The sequence below is a fragment of the Ambystoma mexicanum genome, chromosome 6p, assembly GCF_040938575.1.
Source record: "Ambystoma mexicanum isolate Mex_15411 chromosome 6p, UKY_AmexF1_1, whole genome shotgun sequence".
Taxonomy (NCBI): domain Eukaryota; kingdom Metazoa; phylum Chordata; class Amphibia; order Caudata; family Ambystomatidae; genus Ambystoma; species Ambystoma mexicanum.
In genome coordinates, this window is record NC_090935.1 from 100,856,655 (window position 1) to 100,877,280 (window position 20,626).

Sequence of the window (20,626 nt, forward strand, 5' to 3'; positions counted from 1 at the left end):
GGACATTTCCACCAGTTTCATCTTTCATACAGTATTAGGGTGACCAGATTTAAAACGTGAAAAACCGGGACAAGGTAACTAACATAAAAGTAGGACCAACTCTTGAAAGTGGCTGTCAAGGCACTACACTTCAGTAGCGTTTGGAGTAGAAGGGGGTTTAAGTGTTACTGCTCAAAGAAGCACATATTATAATTAATCACAAACTAACACCATCTTAGTTTGTAAAATGCAGCATTTCTTCTGTGCATTCCTACCTGTCAGCTATGAAGACTAAGTAACAAAAAAAACGGGACCACTGCAGTTTCCAATGGCAGCATAATCTTGAGAAAGGGGGACGGAGCACCAAATACCAGGCGTCTGGTCACCCTATACAGTATACACTTTCGGCAAATTTTTTGCATCAGGCCCTTATATATTTCAGCCAATAATGGATCAGAAACATGTTGCGCCTTTAAAGTACCTGCAATATGAAGGCAAACAAAATATATAAAAGTACAATTTTTGGCTGTAAAACAGCAAGAAAAACAGATTCCGCTGCATCAGTAAAATGGTGGAGGAAAGAATTTTGACCCACACTCGCCATTATGTTTGTGGTTCGAAAGTCAGCCATTTTGCACACCTCTACTACCTAGTTGAACAATGTCAGATTCCATTATGTCCAGCTAGAAAATAAGTACCAGGACCAATCATGGTCCGTAAACTCAGAGATGCAAGATTGGGCGCTGGCCCGTAGCACCAAGGTGCCTCCTGGTGTGTCGTGGCTTCAGCCCGGTTCCACGTCTTAAAATCGCGGCAAAAATGGCTGTGTATACAAAATGGGGCAAAAATGCTGTGTTTTGCCGCCACAATCATGTAAAGGATGCAGGGGGACACTCCCGCAACCTCTGGACCCATTATATTTAAGGGGGCGGGAGAAACCACCGCTCCCCTTAAATGGTATAATGGGGTACACCTTTACCGGGTCAAACCAAAGCATTTTTGCCACAATTATTTTTACCAGCGACATTTTTGCCGCAATTGTATTACCCGATACCTTCAGCCCAGCATTTCCTTCAGTTGGATGAAGCACACGCTGAGTTTGGTTTGTGCGCTCTGCTCATGTGTCTGGGGAATTAAACGATGCACATTTAGCTCCATCTGCTTTCATTTGTCTGAAAAACTGCAATCCGACCGTTTTTAAAGAAAAGTTATTTGTTGTGTTACTGTTGGCCTCCGCACAGCCGTTTCCTTCTTGACCTTCCCATCCCATCCCATTGTCCTTCCTCCTCCGCCCCTCGGGCCTGACTGGGCACTAGGCCCTTTTTGTTTTTTGGACCTATGGCAGCCCTGCCTGTTTCAGCCCTACCGCGAAGGACCCCCTAAGTTAAGGACTGCTCCAGAGGGTGTCTGTCGGTGTCCGCCATGGTAGCATGATGCCTGCAGCCGTCAACCTGCTGCAACTGTCCGGTTAAGTTGAATCTGGGTGTTTTGCATTGTGCTGTGATTAAAAACAGAGCCTTTTTTCCTCCTCTAGGAAAGTTGAATCTGGGTGTACTGCATTCTAGTAACTGTGACACTGTTACTGGACTCTCTAGGCTTCCTCCTACACTAAACCCCCTGCAAGGGTAGCATTCACTGCTGTGTGATACTTGTTCTCCTGTGTCTTCCTGTGAACTCGGCCGCCTCCCCACCCATTGCGCATCCCGAGTTGTGTGCCACTCTCTGTGCGTCCCTCCCTCCCTTCCCTCAGTCCTATCACCTCCCTCCTGCGCAACCCAACTGTGCTCGCTGTTTCTCCCATCTTCTTTTACTGCTACTCTATCGCCAAACCTATCCCTCTCACTAAGTCTGGAAGGAAGAAGTTCAAGAGGGACATCCTGGTCTCCAACCCTGGTATCCCTATCGCCGATTGCTACATCAGTGATTCCTCCAGACAGACTCTCGCCAACATCTTCTTTGTCGTTCCTTCTCCAAACCTATGAACCCTTCATACGGTCTCGGGTCCTTCTCCTATCTCTTCCTCTCGCATTAATGGTCACACTCCAAGGTCATCATTAATGTCCATCTGAATGGCATCATCTTGGTCCAGGTCCCGAGCCCAATCTCCTCCCTGTTTGATAGGCATCTGCTGTGTCTCATCAACGTCCTTCCTTCCTTCTACTGCCATTCCTACCAGCACCTCTCAGACTTCTGCCACCCCTTGCTTCCACATCTGGCCACTCTCGGAAGTCTTTCAAATGTGGCAACCTGCTCCACGTTGCTACTCCCAACTCTCGCTCTGCTGTCAAACACTCCTCTGACATCTGTCACCTCCTCGAGGAACTTGCCCTGGATGTCCTCACTCTCACTGAGACATAGTTCACAGCCAGCTCTGTCATGAGTTTTGACACTCTCCTCCCTGACGGCTACAAGATCCTCTCTGAGCCCAGAACCAACCGACCCAGAGGTCGAGTAGCTGTGATCTTTCCTAAATGGCTCTCTGCTTCTGTCATTCCTACGTAGGCCTACTGCTCTTTTGAATGCCTGATCTGCAGGCCCTCTATCTCTCCTGGCTTCTCTCTGACTGTGGTCATTTAGAGCCCTCCTGGCCAAGTGGCCCTCTTCCTCTCAAAGAGGGCTGACCTCTCCTCTTCTCTCCTTGCCTCTACTTCTCAACTTCTCCTCGGTAGACCTCAACATCTACCTGGATGCATCTAATCCCATCTCTGGGCTTTCCCACAACCTCTGCGACCCTCTGGTCCGACAAACTGTGCCGGACATACTTTGGATGTTCTCATCTCCACAAATATCCACCTAACTCTCTCACCACTCCTCTCTTGGACTGACCACTTTCTACTCTCCTCTCATCTGAAACTCTCAATCCCTCAGGCAAAGCCCCAACCCCAGCATTGCCACCTACTTTCTCGGGTCCTTCGGCCCATGAAGCATGTGTCGGTGGATGCCTTTGCCTCTACTTTCTCTGCTCCACTCACTCCTGTGGCTGACTCGGACCCTAACACAGCCCTTTCTAATCTGCATCTTCTATTTCCAACACCCTGTTCATCCTTGCTCCGTTGAAGAGGATCCGTCGGAAGCCTACCTCCAAGTGCCAACTCTTGGTATGTTTCCCGACTTCACCATCCGGAAACGCAAGTGCAGGGTGGCTAAGAGGACGTGGAGAGCTTTGGGCCCCTCCTCTGACAAGTTGGCAATACAGACATTTCTGCACACTGTCCCAGAAGAGAGCACACATTCAAGCCTGCGCCTCTGCGGCCTCTAACAACATGGCCAAACTCTTTAAAATCTGCAAGGAACTGGCCAATCCTATTGCAGTCTCTAGCTCTCCTGTTCCCTCCCTGGCCCTCTTTACAGCTCTGGCCTCTCACTTCTCCACAAAAACGCAGGACATCCTGTCTCCATATCCTCTTGCTCTCTGGACCCCCCCTTTGGCCATCCCTCCTTCTCCTCCTCATTTCTCCTCTTTCTCTCTGACAACACCAGACAAGGCTTCTAGGCAAGTCCAAGCTATTAAAAGTGTCATCCAAACAGGTGCTTCCCTACTCCTCCAGAACCATCAAGGACCATATTGATACCCTCGCTCTATCCTTGGCTGATTTCTGTAATCACGCTTTCGCCACTGCAACTTTACCCTCCCATCTGAAGCACTCTTTTGTGCACCCCCGCGTCAAGATGCCGACTGCCGATTCTACATGCACGGCAAACTACCGCCGATCTCAATCACCCCCTTCCTGGGCAAACTTTTGAAAAAGCTGGCCATCTCCCTGTCACTCTCCATAATGAATCTGTTGGTTGTCTCCATGACCATCAGTCTGGCTTCAGAACTGCCAGGGGCACGGAACCTGCTCTCCTGAACACATGTGAAGATATGCTCTCTAACCTTGATGCCAGCATTCATTCTGTCCTCATCCTCCTTGATCTTTCCTCTGCTTTCGACATGGTCAATCATGCAATCCTGATCAATCAACTCAGTGAGAACCTGGGCATCACGGATCAGGCCCTGGAGTGGCTGACCCTCCTTCCTCTCGGTCCATCCCTCCCAGTTCCAGCTTGGTCCCTTTTTCTCTGCCACCTCTCTCTCTGTGGCATCTCCCGGGGATTTATTCCTCTCACCCTGGTTTTTCAACCTCCACTTGGCCTCTTTGGCCCACCCAATCTCAACCTTCTCTAACTTTCAGTGTTATGCGGATGACACTCAGCTTTCCTTCAGGCTCACCTAAGCCTCCTCTCCTCTCTCACTCACTCATTCCTGACTATCCGCGACTCAGGATTGGTACGCCTCCAACAAGCTCTGCCTTAATGCCAATAAGACTGAGATCCTTCTTATTGGTACCCCTGCCCCTGCTTTCCCTCTCTCACTCTGGCCGTCCACCATGGGACCTCTTCCTTTGCCTTCCTGTGAGGTGCGCAAAACCTTGATGTCATCTTCGACTCCACTCTCTCTTTCTCTCCTAACATATCGGACGTCGCCAAGAAGTCCCACTACCAGCTGCACCGCCTCAAAGGGACTCTTCCCTTTCTCACATTCCCCAAGAAGCTCACAGTCTCCAGAGCCCTGGTTCTCTCTAGGCTGGACTACTGCAACAGCCTCTTTCTCAATCTGCCGTCCTCTACCCTCCACCCTCTGCAACTAATCCAGAACAGCAGGACCTATCCTTGGCCTCCAGCCCAGGGGCCGTATCTCTCCAGCCCTGAAATCTCTCCACTGGCTCCAGGTGGCTGCAAGGATCAAGTTCAAGGCCCTCTGCATTGTCCACAAGGCTTTCTGCTGCCGGAGACCACACTACATCCAACTCTCTCTTCCTAAGCACTTTCCTTCTCGAGCACTTCCCTCATCCACCTCCAACTCTCTGAGTGTCAGACGCTTCTCCAGGCAGAGTGTGGGGGGGGGGGAGGGAGGGTAGATCTCTCTCCTCGGCTGGTGCCTTCCTCTGGAACAGCCTTCCTGCCTCTCTCAAACTTTTAACAGGCGCGTTATAAATGACTTCAAGATTACATTATACACCATTAAGGGATTAATGTGAGATTTCATCACGCCCATATAATACAGTATGGTCAGACGCTAATATGACCAGTAGACAAGACATTGACAGATTCAGCTATGTCACATTCGGTTATTCAGAGTAAGTGCACTAAAGCAAACACCCGTATGGCCACAAGAAAGTGCAGAAAGTTCATTCAAATTGTAGTTCTCAGCAATACAATGCCACATTCCATGGTGGTAGTTTGTTTGTAGTGCAGGTGACAGAAGAGAGAAAGAGAAGGTGAGGAAGCAGAAAGAAAAGGAAAAGAACGACAATAGGATGACAAAATAAAGAAGCAGCTCTTTAGTGTGTGTGTATGTATGTACAGTGGGAGGAGAGACAGAGAAAGAAAGATGCAGAGAGAGAGAGAGAGACACAGAGGAAGAAAGATGCAGAGAGAGAGAGAGAGAGACACAGAGGAAGAAAGATGCAGAGAGAGAGAGAGAGAGAGAGAGAGAGAGAGAGAGAGAGAGAGAGAGAGAGAGAGAGAGAGAGAGAGAGAGAGAGAGAGAGAGAGAGAGAGAGAGAGACTGCATGTGTGCAATGCAGGGAGGTAGTATTCCATTTTTGTTGGTTCTTGCCCCTAACTTTTTAGGTTTCCCAAACCGTTTGTTGGTCTCCCTGTTTTTTAAACTTTCAAAAAAAGGCACTTGTACTGCAACACTCCACTAATTGCAAGCCCTTTTCTGGTGTGCTTTTCCTAGTAGCTTATAAGTCTACCCAGTCCCACAGTGATCTTACCACAGCAAAGGGTTGGGGAAATCCATTTTTTGTGTGTGGTGTTATGTGCCCATTTGCAGTACTGTGAGTCTATCACCATGAAAGTGTTATGGAGTAGGCTGGTGTTGGCTGGAATTTACTGGGAACACCAGGGTTGTAGCCAATTTTACTTTATTAGTAGCCCCATACACCTACATAGTGGCCAATTGGGCATTGTGAAGGCATCATGAATCAAGACACAGACAACAGATTCAATGTTAAAAAAATACTTTTGTTTACTTAAATGTCAGAATGGTCTAAGGCTTAACTTGCCCTATGCGAAGGTGGGATTAGTCCAAGTCGGTAAGTTCAACTTAAAGGTCTGTCTGTGTACGAAAGCTGTACTTGCCCTTGCACCTAAAGCTAAACAAGGTGTAGGGATGTCAATAATGAACAAAATAGTGTTCCAAATAAAGTTCTGAGCTTCTTCCAGCTCTTGGCTTACTTTCCAGTTCCCCTTCCCCAAGTTCAAAACAGTGCTCAAAAAGGTCTCCGGGTTCCCTTCCCCAAGGGTTCTTCAGTAGTTCATACAGGTTGCTCTCCTTCTCATTCACTTCAGAAATCCTATTTCAAAGCGTAGCTTCTTTATCTTTACTTTCTGTGGCTTTTTCCAAGCAGGGTATCCTCGATCTAGGCGCAATTTTCGGACTACACTATCCACCCATTACAGGTCACACAACCAATATCCCTTGGCACTCTGTTAGCTGTCTGTACTCATTAGGTTTTCTTGCCAACACAGGTTTCTCTCTCACAGCACCTGTGCTTCAGTTTACATTTGCTTTGAATTCTCCTTGGAAGTCTCTTGGCTTTGCCACAAGGTGGTCTTCCACACAACTCACTCCGTGGAGCTCACTTTCTTCCACCACCGTGCTTTCACAGTATTCATAAGCACTCATCACTTGCCTTTACGTATTCCTCACTTACTTTTTCACATGGTTCAAAAACGTTTACTTCATAAATTTTCATTACTTCACACTTGTTTTTCCTTAATGTGTAAGCTCATCAGAACTTACCTTTAATTTGGTATTCTATAATACTTTGCGTTCAAGTTCATTTACTTTCAATTCACAGCTTGCTGGATATCCAAAAACCCTCACTTTGGGTTCACTATTAAATGTTACAAGTTAAATGTTACACGTTTCAGTTCATCCGGCATAACCATATGCCCAGCTGTAGGCCCAGGAGTGCCCCATCTATTTCACTCACCGGTACTCGACGTTCATCCAGGCATTCTCTCTCTTCTTTCTTCTGGCGTCCTTTGGCTCTGCATACACTTTCTCGGGAGTCCGGCGAGCAACGCTTGCCTACTTCAAGCCTCGGTGCATATTGCTGGTAGCTCTGCCGTTTACTTGCAGGTGCTACCGGTGGCCTGCAGTACCTGGGAGTCTTCCGTTCCCCACAGCTCTGGCTGGGGGCACATGGTAAAGGAGACTCTGGTGACCTCGATGCTCTCACTGCCCGCTTGGGCCCCAGCATCAAAGTCTCTCCTCTGCAGTAGCCGGCGTCCTGTCCTCCCAGCAGGACCATCCTTGGCAGTTCCCCACTGGCAGGATTCTTCCCCTCTCAAGCAAGTTCCGCTAAATCCGGTCTCTCCCAGCACGGTTTCTCTCCTGCTGGTTTGCGCCTGTGCCCTGTTAACAGGTTGCAGGTACAAGTCCTTCTCAATTGCCTAACCACAATAACTTCTATTTCCTGGATATGCTTGACCCGCTCAATAGCCTTCAAGTCTCTCTCAGTACCAGAGCGGTGTAAATGAAAGTTAGTATTCAACTCTTAGTTGCCTCTTCCTCCCAGTACTAGAGTGGTGTGACTGAGTGGAAGTAAGAGGAAATGAATGGCAGTAGCCTATGAAGATAGGGGGAGGTCTTGGTTTATTCTTACAAGGAAAATGGGGGATACCATGTCTCACCTAAAAACATCCTCTCCCCACCCCAAGGTCCATTCACCAAGGTGATCCTTCCTCGCATCTCCACCCCGAGGGTCGGGATCAAAGATCGAAGACCTTTACCTGGCCACCTGCGCAGAGGACCCACGGGGAGTAGGTGCGAGGATGCCCTGAGGTTCCTCACAGCACTAATGTACTTTACATAACCTGCACTTGGCAACATTGTTAATGTGGCCTTTCTTTGCCTGTGTGGGCTAGGAGGCATAGGCCATCCAGAAACCACAAACGCACCATCGGTTTACAGCTATACCAGAACAAACGCATCTAACGGCCCCTAGGTATCCAAAGTACCATCCTTTGGGTTTGGTGGTTTTTTAGGGTCACTGTGAAAGGCTGCATGCCAAATACTTTGTGTGTTGATTGGAATGCGGTTGGTGGATGGGATTTGGCCAGTCCCAAGTTAATGCATTATCAGAGGGTGTGCCTGGGCTTTCCTCAGATCACTTTGGAAATTAGCTGAGGACTGCTGTGAAGATGGGCTGCTACTGATGACTCTGCTTTGGCCATAATGGCTAGGTATTGGCGCCTTAGGTTATGTACATCCTGCTACCCCTTTGTTGGGTGTCCATAGTCGACCATGGGGGTGGATTTTGGCAGGCTAACTTATTATGGTGAACAAGACACTAGTCCAGCCAAGTCCAATCAAGGTAGGTAGCAGAGCGGTAGGGCTTAGACTGGGAACAGTCCAGAGTTTGCATAAATACAACAACAATTTTAGTAAGAGTGAAAATTACAAAAATATACAATTATTTATTACGCCTTAAAAAAGACTTTTCCTTGGCCTCAGGAAAACTAGGGATCTAGACAATATTCCATGAGATGAAGTGAAAAGAGAATTAGCCCCCCATTACCTTCCCAGTGAGGAACGTTTTGACCACTGGTACTTTGATCTTGGATGCAATATGCCTCAAATATACCCCTCCGAAACTTAAGGGGAAAAAAGGTTAAACAGTGGTTAACCCAAGATCTGATACACCTTCATTAACAAGCTTGCTTAATAGATAAGAATTGGCGGAAAAAAGCGGCCCTCAGAGGATGCCAAGAGGGAGAACTCAGCATTGAAAAGTTATAAACAAGCTATTTTTAAAGCAAAGGAGTACCTTCATAATGAAATCTGTAGCGCCGACAAACAACCCAGAGAATTATTCACAGTGATTTCTAGGTTTTGTCAACCTAGCTGTATTGTGTCCTCATTGGAGCCCTCAGTAGTAAAGGTCAATACTTTCAATACTTTTTTAATGAAATAATTGAACTGATTCAGGAGAGTATTGCGGCTCTACCCCAGAAGGAACTACTATCCCCCCTATCACTGATGATACGGCAACAAGTCCTACACTAAATGCATTGGAAGCCGAGCTTGGAGAGAACTGCACCCCATTTGACTTTCAGACTGCTGACCAAGTGCAATCTCTTATTGCAAGATTCAAACCCACCAACGAGTCTGTTCACAACACCTGCTTGCACTGCTTGACGTTTAGCTCAAGATCATACCACTTATGACCAGTTTCATTAATCAATCCTTAGCTCAGAGGATTGTCCCAGTGAATTGAAAAACGCCATTATTACACCACTACTAAAAAAAAATCCAACTTGGACCCAGCCAGTCTGAAGAACTATCGACCGGTAGCAGGAGAAGGCGGTTACTTCCCAGCTGCAAACATTTGTAGAAAGAGAGTTAGTGCTGGATGCTTTTCAATCAGGATTTCAGCCCAGGTTTCGGAACAGAAACAGCCTTGCTATCAGTATATGATGAGCTGTTGGAGGTCACAGATAAAGGTGGGGTTATCACTGCTTGTGATGCTAGACCTGTCTGCGGCCTTGGACATGGCTGACCATAACATCCAGCTCGATCATTTGAGAGTGGTGGGGCCTGTTTCATGCCTATTTGAGCACTAAAATCTGTTACCACCAACCTTTAAGGACACTCTGATCTAAGGATCAGCTCCTGCAGAGCGTTCCTCGATCGGTAGGCGTTTGCAGAGGAGATAGACATTTTGCAGTTGCAGGTCCAGAACATTGCAATAGCATCCCTTTGGAGATCGGGGCTTGCCTTAGGCTTCTTCAACTTCGCAAGGCCATTAATTGGAAGGGGTTTATTGGTCTGGATACACTTCTTTTTGGCTTTTGGAGTCGTTATCGTCTGGCAATAACAACTGCGCCTTTATCCGGTTGAATCCACCCTGAGCGCATAATAAATACTCCCAAATAAAATAGAGCATCACGGCCAAAGGACAGGCACCGGTCTTGTGGAACAGACATCTTTGAGTTCTAATCACTCTTGCATTTGCAAATGTGCACGAGTGAGTTTGCAACACAGTAGGAAAATATTCACTGCCACCAACCCATCATTGACACATTTTATTTGCAAAAACATATGGATACAAATGATCCTACCTCACTTATGTGCAGCTCTATACATGCAAGAAATGAATAAAGCGAGACAGTCACTCGGTATGGATAGTCTTATGGAGTGATCAGTCTCTGCATGAAAACCAGCACAAAGAGAGGGGATTAAAGCAGATGTTGTGGAAAAAAAGGGAAAAGTGGTCGCGATGGGGGTTCACAGTTAATCCCAAGGGCCACATTCCATATCCTGAGGAAGGGAGGGAGAGGATAGAGTCACCAATAGTTTTTTACCCTGTGCCTGGTGCAGTAGGGTAAATTGCACACTGCACTGATCGGTGTGTAACTGGTGAGTCACATGTTCTATTCTCAGTAGACTATTTACAGCCCAGTGATCAATTATAAAGACTGATTTTTGGAACAGTGCAATTAGCCATAACTGTGAATTTAGACTCTGTGGACCCTTATTGTATCCCACATGTTTGAAAGGCTGATTAAGGAGGTCCACATTTGGTACTTCTTGACACTTAAAAACTGGCCCCTGGGCTTTCATTGCCATATTGACGCCTTAAACAAATCCTGTAAGCCTCCAAGAGAAAAAACTAACTGCACACAGAGGCTTCACATGAGGAGATATTTTAGAAATGCAATGGTTTAGACTGACCTTGCACAAGACACAGCTTGCAGAGTACCTTAAAGTGACCAAGGAAAGCTTCAACTCTAGGCAAGATTTACAGACCTGACCTCTACGAGGATTTACATACAGTGCAATGAGGGAAACTTCTCCATCTTTGCCAAGGCTTGGCGAGGGTCGCCGTTATGGGTCACCTGTTGCAGTAACTAATGTTCCTGGTGCTGCCCACACAGCTTCAACTATATATAGCGCCTAGAGCAAATCTGACTATCCTCACGAGGTATAATTTCCAGATGTAGATCATTGTAGGTGTACCACCAGGTGTACCTATTTAGCACCAGAGGAGAGCCTATTCAGTCTGAATCTCTCAGCAGTACCGAACGCTAGAACTTCAATAGCGGCATTCCTTACAAATTCAATACTTAAACTCTAAAAAATAATTTCCATACAGGGGTGAAGTCCTAGCCTTTTAAAGTCGAGCAACAGATGACAAAGAAAAATCTTGCTGCCAAACCTCCAATGCATGAAGCCCATTCTATAACCGCATAGATGACGGCAACGTCTCAGCACAAGGCATCTCAAATGCAAAGAGAAATACAAGTGGGAAGCTACCCAGCTCAATGTTCATCCAGGATAGATACATGGCCACACTTGCTACCTTCAGCAACAGTGGAAAGACTGCTGCGCTGTTCCAGAGCATGGACTGCCCAGCCACAGGCACCCAGATTCATCGATCATTCACACTGTCCAGGGTTACATGGGAGCTTAACGAATTAAATGACAGTGAATGCTTTAATAACGAAACTTGTATACTATGTGTTTTGTTATTCACTTCCAGGTAATGGCCGTGCTAAAAAAGGATGTGTAGAGACATATGTGGTTAGGCTGCAGAATGTCTGGCAGTCACGCGAGCTGCTCTCACATTCCACATGACTTTCAGCAGTTGTAATGTAGCATCTTTATTTAAAGTATAAAAGACAGAAAAAAGCATATTTAACCAAAATGATGGGACCAAATGCAATGAAGGTTGTTGCATATACAAAACAAGTGCCAGTCAAAGTAGGAGGCTTCACAAATGCAAAAGGACTAGGTTGCAATGAACAAAATGGATATTGCAATGTGTAACTGCCTTTGTGAATCGGACACATTGCATTATCTCTCCAGTTGCAAAGTCACTGCGGTCGAGTTTCAAAACTTCTTTGCAGCTCACATGGAAATGTATGAATGGTTCATGTCGGCTCATGCAGGACACAAGTCAAGAGGTAATCTAAAATGCCTGAACGCCATCACACAACTATTCACCTTACCCCGTCGTCATAGGCCAAAACATTCACCAAAGAATAGATTTTCCTGTATTGTTGCTGGCTAAGTATAAAAGATGAGCTCTTTTTATGTCTTAGAATCTGTAACAAAACATGCCCTAAAGAGCAGATTACAATATAAGATATTTTACAGCTGTGTGATAGCAATTTGTCTGGTCTTTTGATTAAGTGGCTGGTCTAATTCTATTCAGTTTTGCAAACTGAAGTCTATATTTGCCTTTCTGAGTTCTTGTTGCATTGTATTCAAATGAGAACGGCAAAGTATTTGGCCGGATCCGAATAGTGTTTTTTCAGCCGGAATTCGGCCAAATACTTACTTGAAGCCGAAGTTTAAATTCCCTGCCATAGTGAGACTCGATTAGAGCAGAAGGAGCAAAGACGTCCCCCTGCCCCTAGTAAAGGGTCTCTCCACTGTCATAGGTCAAAAAGAGCGTGCTGATGGCAGGCTTCTGACGAGACACGGCCAGAGCTTGAGCTGCATGAAGACTAAACGGTGCACACTTGCTTTCTCCTGCCCACCAGAGAGCGGCGATGAGATGCCGTTTAAGCCTTTCAGACAGCACCAATCTAAACGCTGCTGTGTGTGCCTAGTGAGCTTCACCTCATACTGCATTCAGTTCTGTATTCTGCAACATGAATGCACAAACCCCCCCCGCCCCCCATCCCGGTGCATGTACTTGCAGATGCACCTGCCCTGTCTCCCCCCACAGCCTCACCTTGTAGTTGTGAGGGATGATCGGAGACACCTGCCGGCAGGTGAGCGTCACGTTCTGCCCAGGCAGGTGGTAGACCGTCCAGGCGCGAGGGTAGAGGGCGTGGTAGAAGGCGTGCCGGCCACAGAAGCCCCAGTTCCAGCCTTGAAGGGTGCTTGGCTTCTCCACAGAAAGCACCTGTTGATAGACGGTCTGCCCGTTCCTTCGAATGCACACGGTGAACTGGTGGGGAAGAGAAGGGAGAACCGCAGAAGCGAGCAAGAGAAAGGAGAGGACTTGAGAAGGCGAGAGAGGGAGAAGAGAGAATGGTGGAAGGGAAGCAATGAGATGGTAGGGAGCAGAGAAGGGGGAGGAACAGCAGAGAGGAATACAAAAAGAGAAGAGAAAGGGAAGTCAGAAGGTAAACAAAACATCAGTCCTGGACAGCAGCTGCACATCCAAAGCCACATTTCACAACTGTGTCAGATTATCACTGTTAACATCTCTAAATCTCTTAGGAAAGCAGAGGAGCACCGAACCCATGAGTACAAAAAAGAACTGCTGTCTAAGCAAAGAGTGCGATATATGGTTTAGAAATGCTGTGTATGGAACACTGTGTGGAGCACGAGCTGCGAGGAATGCTAAAGGAGCACTGTGCCCTGCCGCTGAAGGTCATGCTGTGTATGGAACAGTATGTAGCACGAGCTGTGAGGAATGCTAAAGAGACACTGTGCCCTGCCGCTGAAGGGCATGCTGTGGTATGGGACAGTGTATGGAGGACGAGCTGCGAGGAATGCTAAAGGAACACTGTGCCCTACCGCTGAAGGGCATGCTGTGGTATGGAACAGCGTATGAGCACGAGCTGCGAGGAATGCTAAAGGAACACTGTGCCCTGCCGCTGAAGGGCATGCTGTGGTATGGAACACTGTATGCTCCGAGGAATGCTAAAGGAACACTGTGCCCTGCCACTGAAGGTCATGCTGTGTATGGAACAGTATGTAGCACGAGCTGCGAGGAATGCTAAAGGAACACTGTGCCCTGCCGCTGAAGGTCATGCTGTGTATGGAACAGTATGTAGCACGAGCTGCGAGGAATGCTAAAGGAACACTGTGCCCTGCCACTGAAGGTCATGCTGTGTATGGAACAGTATGTAGCACGAGCTGCGAGGAATGCTAAAGGAACACTGTGCCCTGCCGCTGAAGGTCATGCTGTGTATGGAACAGTATGTAGCACGAGCTGTGAGGAATGCTAAAGGAACACTGTGCCCTGCCGCTGAAGGGCATGCTGTGGTATGGGACAGTGTATGGAGCACGAGCTGCGAGGAATGCTAAAGGAACACTGTGCCCTACCGCTGAAGGGCATGCTGTGGTATGGAACAGCGTATGAGCACGAGCTGCGAGGAATGCTAAAGGAACACTGTGCCCTGCCGCTGAAGGGCATGCTGTGGTATGGAACACTGTATGCTCCGAGGAATGCTAAAGGAACACTGTGCCCTGCCACTGAAGGTCATGCTGTGTATGGAACAGTATGTAGCACGAGCTGCGAGGAATGCTAAAGGAACACTGTGCCCTGCCGCTGAAGGGCATGCTGTGGTATGGAACACTGTATGCTCCGAGGAATGCTAAAGGAACACTGTGCCCTGCCACTGAAGGGCATGCTGTGGTATGGAACACTGTATGCTCAGAGGAATGCTAAAGGAACACTGTGCCCTGCCGCTGAAGGTCATGCTGTGTATGGAACAGTGTATGTAGCACGAACTACGAGGAATGCTAAAGGAACACTGTGCCCTACCGATGAAGGGCATGCTGTGGTATGGAACAGCGTATGGAGCACGAGCTGCGAGGAATGCTAAAGGAACACTATGCCCTGCCGCTGAAGGGCTTGCTGTGGTATGGAACAGTGTATCGAGTACACGTAGCGAGGAATGTTAAAGGAACACTGTGCCCTGCCACTGAAGGGCATGCAGTGGTATGGAGCACGAGCTGCGAGGAATGCTAAAGGAACACTGTGCCCTGCCACTGAAGGGAATTCTGTGGTATGGGCAATGTATGGAGCATGAGCTGCGAGGAATGCTACAGGAATGCTGTGACCTGCTGCTGAAGGGCATGCTGTGGTATGGAACAGTGTATGGAGCACGAGCGGGGAGGAATGCTACAGGTGCACTGTGCCCTGCCGCTGAAGGGCATGCTGTGGTATGGAACACTGTATGCTCCGAGGAATGCTAAAGGAACACTGTGCCCTGCCGCTGAAGGTCATGCTGTGTATGGAAGACTGTATGGCGCAAGAGCTGCGAGGAATGCTAAAGGAACACTGTGCCCTGCCGCTGAAGGGCATGCTGTGGTATGGAACACTGTATGCTCCGAGGAATGCTAAAGGAACACTGTGCCCTGCCGCTGAAGGGCATGCTGTGGTATAGAACACTGTATGCTCCGAGGAATGCTAAAGGAACACTGTGCCCTGCCGCTGAAGGTCATGCTGTGTATGGAAGACTGTATGGCGCAAGAGCTGCGCGGAATGCTAAAGGAACACTGTGCCCTGCCACTGAAGGGCATGCAGTGGTATGGAGCACGAGCTGCGAGGAATGCTACAGGAACAGTGTGTCCTGCTGCTGAAGGGCATGCTGTGGTATGGAACAGCGTATGGAGCACGAGCTGCGAGGAATGCTGCAGGAACACTGACCTGCTGCTGAAGGGCATGCTGTGGTATGGAACAGTGTATGGAGCACGAGCTGCGAGGAATGCTAAAGGAACACTGTGCCCTGCCGCTGAAGGGCATGCTGTGTATGGAAGACTGTATGGCGCAAGAGCTGCGAGGAATGCTAAAGGAGCACTGTGCCCTGCCGCTGAAGGTCATGCTGTGTATGGAACAGTATGTAGCACGAGCTGTGAGGAATGCTAAAGGAACACTGTGCCCTGCCACTGAAGGTCATGCTGTGTATGGAACAGTATGTAGCACGAGCTGCGAGGAATGCTAAAGGAACACTGTGCCCTGCCGCTGAAGGTCATGCTGTGTATGGAAGACTGTATGGCGCAAGAGCTGCGCGGAATGCTAAAGGAACACTGTGCCCTGCCACTGAAGGGCATGCTGTGGTATTGAGCAGCGTATGGAGCACGAGCTGCGAGGAATGCTACAGGAACACTGTGACCTGCTGCTGAAGGGCATGCTGTGTTATGGAACAGTGTATGGAGCACGAGCTGGGAGGAATGCTAAACGAACACTGACTGTGCCCTTCCGCTGAAGGGCATGGGGGTGTAGTTTCAAGTCAAACCACTGAAGGAACGCGCTCTGGAATGCTGAATGTTAGAAAAGTTGTAGGATTATTGGCCGAAGCAAGTGTTGTGGGAGCACTGGATATAAGGAATGTTGTAAAATCTGGCTAGCGGTTTTCAACATGAACCTTTACCTCTCCCTCCCTCCCCCCCACTGGCGTCAGAGTTGCTGAGTGTATGGAGTGCAGTAGTCTTAGTCGTATGCCCCACTTCCTTAACACGCTGGATGAATGAGATCAGAGCAGGTGCTGCACTTGAACCTTAGAGTACGTGCGGCCCTGCCCTATGCCTGTGCCTGTGCCACACCTATACGCCCACTCAACATCTCAGGCTTAGTGAGGTGTGGCTCGGCATTCCAGGAAAGAACATACACTGGCATGGTACAGAACGCACAGCCGGCACGTTCTTGGAGGAGGAGTTACAAACAGAGTACAGGAAGTCTCTTAAGGGCAGAGGTGGCATGGATGGTAGCAGCTGTGATGACCAGATGAGCCAGGGGCAAGAATGTGCTGCAAGATAAGTTGGGTGAACTAAAAGCAGACTACAGTACTAAGATATCCGGCCATCAATGTAATAACCGAGTACTCCACATCCATCAGCTCTACGACCATAGCCTTATAACGAAGGGAATCATGTCGAATAGCAGTCTCTAAAAGGGTAAAGTCCATGCAAGACAGTATAGCACTACTTTCTGTTCCTTACTCGGTCAACCAGATTTGCATATGTATGAAGACTTAAAATACTAAAAGTACATGCGTGGGTTCAGGAAGTAACACTGGTTCATCGCCATGCACCACATTAATTCACATACCTGGGAATAAGCAAAGGCCTCGATGGAGGGAAGCCGCTGCCCAATAGTCCAGACTGGGGTGGATGTTCACCACTTGAAGCTCAATGTGCAAGCTTCATCATTCTGGCGAATACTCGGGGACATTACTTGGACCTTGCACCGCAGGCTTTTGAAAGGTGTAGAGTATGGCCCAGAGTACCCTGGAAGGAGGGGTGATGGCAGACTCCTTTTCGACAGTTTTTGCTCTGTTAATTAGCATTATGCGTGTGTCATGTGTACAAGGCCTCCCCGGTTTCGGTGCTGTGTGCTTACACAAGTTCTAAAGCAGTCCTGTGCGGTGCGCATCTTCAGGCCGAGGCAGCTTCACTGTGGGGCTCCTCCTGAGATCACTGCAGGATGGTTATGATAAGCCTATGGCAACTATACAGTGCCTGATGTCCCATGTCCGTGTGCTGTAACAATAGCACAATGCAAAGGGAATCCATTCATCACTCAGGGACTTATGAAAAGCTGGGACACCCCTGCTTGGATTCGCAACACTTATCTTATAGACAGACATCTGGGGCGGCGGCGGCCAGAGACTGACAGGGGATCTGATTTTAGGAAGATGGCTAGCTCTCCTATAAACACATTCTTTGGGTTTCCCTTTGAAGTCCTGTGATAGAGACTAGAGACGCTCAACCCTTGAATTGGCAGGAAATCCTTGGTTTCCAGCTGAGTGCCCTGTGTAGCAGGCATTAACTCTCTTCCCAGGCTCGGACCTGCTGGGTGACCACTCATTTCAGGTACATCATGTGTTGATCAGCAAGATTATTTGTAAAGCTTGTTTTGATAATCTACAGCTACTTCTAATCCCCGCATCAGAGCAGGAAAATGGACAAAAAAAAGACTCTTCCATGTTTGAGACCGACTCTGGAGGGAGGTGTGCCAAGCCTCCTCCCAGCTGTGCCCAGGGAATTGCTTTTAGACGAGGGCCAATGATGGACGTAGGGTAAGGGTATGCTTCTTCTCGAGGGCCATTGATGGACATAGGGTAAGGGTATGCTTCTCGAGGGCCAATGATGGACGTAGGGTAAGGGTATGCTTCTCGAGGGCCATTGATGGACGTAGGGTAAGGGTATGCTTCTCGAGGGCCATTGATGGACGTAGGGTAAGGGTATGCTTCTCGAGGGCCATTGATGGACATAGGGTAAAGGTATGCTTCGAGGGCCAATGATGGACGTAGGGTAAGGGTATGCTTCTCGAGGGCCATTGATGGACGTAGGGTAAGGGTATGCTTCTCGAGGGCCATTGATGGACGTAGGGTAAGGGTATGCTTCTCAAGGGCCATTGATGGACATAGGGTAAGGGTATGCTTTTCGAGGGACACAATGGACATAGGGTAAAGGTATGCTTCTCGAGGGCCATTGATGGAAATAGGGTAAGGGTATGCTTCTCGAGGGCCATTGATGGACATAGGGTAAGGGTATGCTTTTCGAGGGACACAATGGACATAGGGTAAAGGTATGCTTCTCGAGGGCCATTGATGGACGTAGGGTAAGGGTATGCTTCTCGAGGGCCATTGATGGACGTAGGGTAAGGGTATGCTTCTCGAGGGCCATTGATGGACGTAGGGTAAGGGTATGCTTCTCGAGGGCCATTGATGGACGTAGGGTAAGGGTATGCTTCTCGAGGGCCATTGATGGACGTAGGGTAAGGGTATGCTTCTCGAGGGCCATTGATGGACGTACGGTAAGGGTATGCTTCTCGAGGGCCATTGATGGACGTACGGTAAGGGTATGCTTCTCGAGGGCCATTGATGGACGTAGGGTAAGGGTATGCTTCTCGAGGGCCATTAATGGGCGTAGGGTAAGGGTATGCTTCTCGAGGGCCATTCATGGACGTAGGGTAAGGGTATGCTTCTCGAGGGCCATTGATGGACGTAGGGTAAGGGTATGCTTCTCGAGGGCCATTGATGGACGTAGGGTAAGGGTATGCTTCTCGAGGGCCATTGATGGACATAGGGTAAGGGTATGCTTCTCGAGTCCCTCTGGACCCAGTCAGATGTGGCATTCATTTGAACGATCTCTTCAAGACAGCACTATTTACCATACTGTGAAGAAGACACTACTATAAAGAAGCCACTGTGTAACAAAACTACAGGAGTTGTTCTGAGCCTCAAACACTTTCCTTTCTGTCCTTGTGTACTCAGATGAAGGACAAGGCCCAGTTCAGAGAACATTCACGCCTGGACAAGCAAGCACCTAAAGGTGGCTCCCCTTGATTAGCGCCAAGCTTTGCTCAGCTGTGCCGGTCATGGAAACTAATAGCCCGTCACTAGACCTCCTTGTGTTTCCTAGCTTTGCAAGGATTATTTGAAGAATAGTCTGCCTGACATATCTGTGTCATTGGCGACTCACACATACAGCTCTGACTAAACAAAGCCTGTGCCACTAAGTCGCTCTGCAGCCAAGTATACCCTGCTGTTGCCAGGAAGCAACCCCCAGCTATCAAGTCTTTGCAAATTTTCCAGGACTCACAGTAGCATTGGTAGCATAAACAGCTACTAATACCTAACAGCAGCTGTGTGTGCAAAAGTCCTGTCCTACTACTTTGCCACAATGGCCCTGTAATTATTACTGTTGATGACTGGGTTTCCCCAATAGCTTCCCTTGTGAATCCTCACTTGAGGCCACAGAGACTAGAATATCATGTGTGCCCTCTGAGATACCCGCAATCAATCAGTTTAAGGGTGATTCCTGTACATCACTTTGGCTGTATGAGTCTTCTTGCACACGTGGCTGGAATCTGAGCCCTAGCGGCTCGGAATCCTAGGATCTGAAGAGTGGTGGGCATCAGCCACTGGGATCTGAACCCTTGCGGGGATCAGGTACTGTGACCCGAGCAGTGGCTGGGATCAGAGTGTGGGAAGTGAGCACTGGGCTAGCTGAAACTGGGATCTGAGCCTGTTGGGATCACATAATAGGATCCAAGTGGTGAAGGTGTTCGGATACTGGTATTCGCTCTCTGGAGTGTGTCAAGGACCAGTAACTGAAAAGCTCCTGGGATCTGTTGCAGCGATGCAAGCTCGAGTGGACATCAGATATTGGGATCTGAGCACTGGTGGATATCAGATACATGGATCTCATCTCTGATCAGCATCGGCCACAGATCTGGGCATTCGTGGGCAGCTGACACTGGGAAAAGAGTCATGTTGTGGATTAGACAATGGCTCATGATTTCTAACATTTGAGAACTGGTGGGCATCATAAAGTAGGATCTGAGTGCTGGTGGGGATCGGATATTGGGGCCTTATGATCAGTCAATTACTGAGCTCACTGAAATAAAATGTGGCATTTTTGCATTCAGTATTTGTTTTTCTTGGTGATCACAGAGATCCGCAGGAAAGTACTATGATTTAACCCTGGTGGTGGTCAGACACTGCAAACTGGGGACGAGGTGGGTTTCAGAAACTTGCATCGGACTTTGGTGGACATCAGGTACTGGAATTCAAGCCTTCGATGCCCTGCTATCTTCGAAACCGCCCTCGAGTGCCTTAAAAAAAAGAGCCAGATAAATGCTTACAGCGAGGAAGCAGGGGATTGTTGATAGAGGGTATGATGGCCATGGATGTGTTCATGGAGGACATTTTGCAGTACGACTGCTAATGGAAGAGTCCATACTAGAAAGAGCAATATGCACCTTGTGTTGTGAAGGAAGGGGCTGCAGAGGAATATCTTTGCAGGGACATATCTAAGAGCAGTGACAGCAGGAAAGAGTACAGCTGTAAGAATGATGCATGCAAGGACGTCCTTAGGGGATTAGGCTGCAGGTAAAGGTGTGGCAGCAGAGAGCATTGGGGTCCTAACAGTGAAACATCGGTAGTAGTTGCA

The 20,626-nt window shown here is 48.3% G+C and overlaps 1 protein-coding gene across 2 annotated transcripts in view; it reads right to left on the reverse strand.

Moving 5' to 3' along the window:
• Positions 1–20,626, reverse strand: part of GBA2 (glucosylceramidase beta 2) — a 470,157-nt gene that overhangs the window by 206,982 nt on the left and 242,549 nt on the right. For both annotated transcript variants that reach the window (XM_069626781.1, XM_069626780.1), the window contains exon 4: positions 12,720–12,938. In XM_069626781.1, coding sequence (XP_069482882.1) covers positions 12,720–12,938 — 219 coding nt within the window. The remainder of the gene's footprint in view (positions 1–12,719; positions 12,939–20,626) is intronic.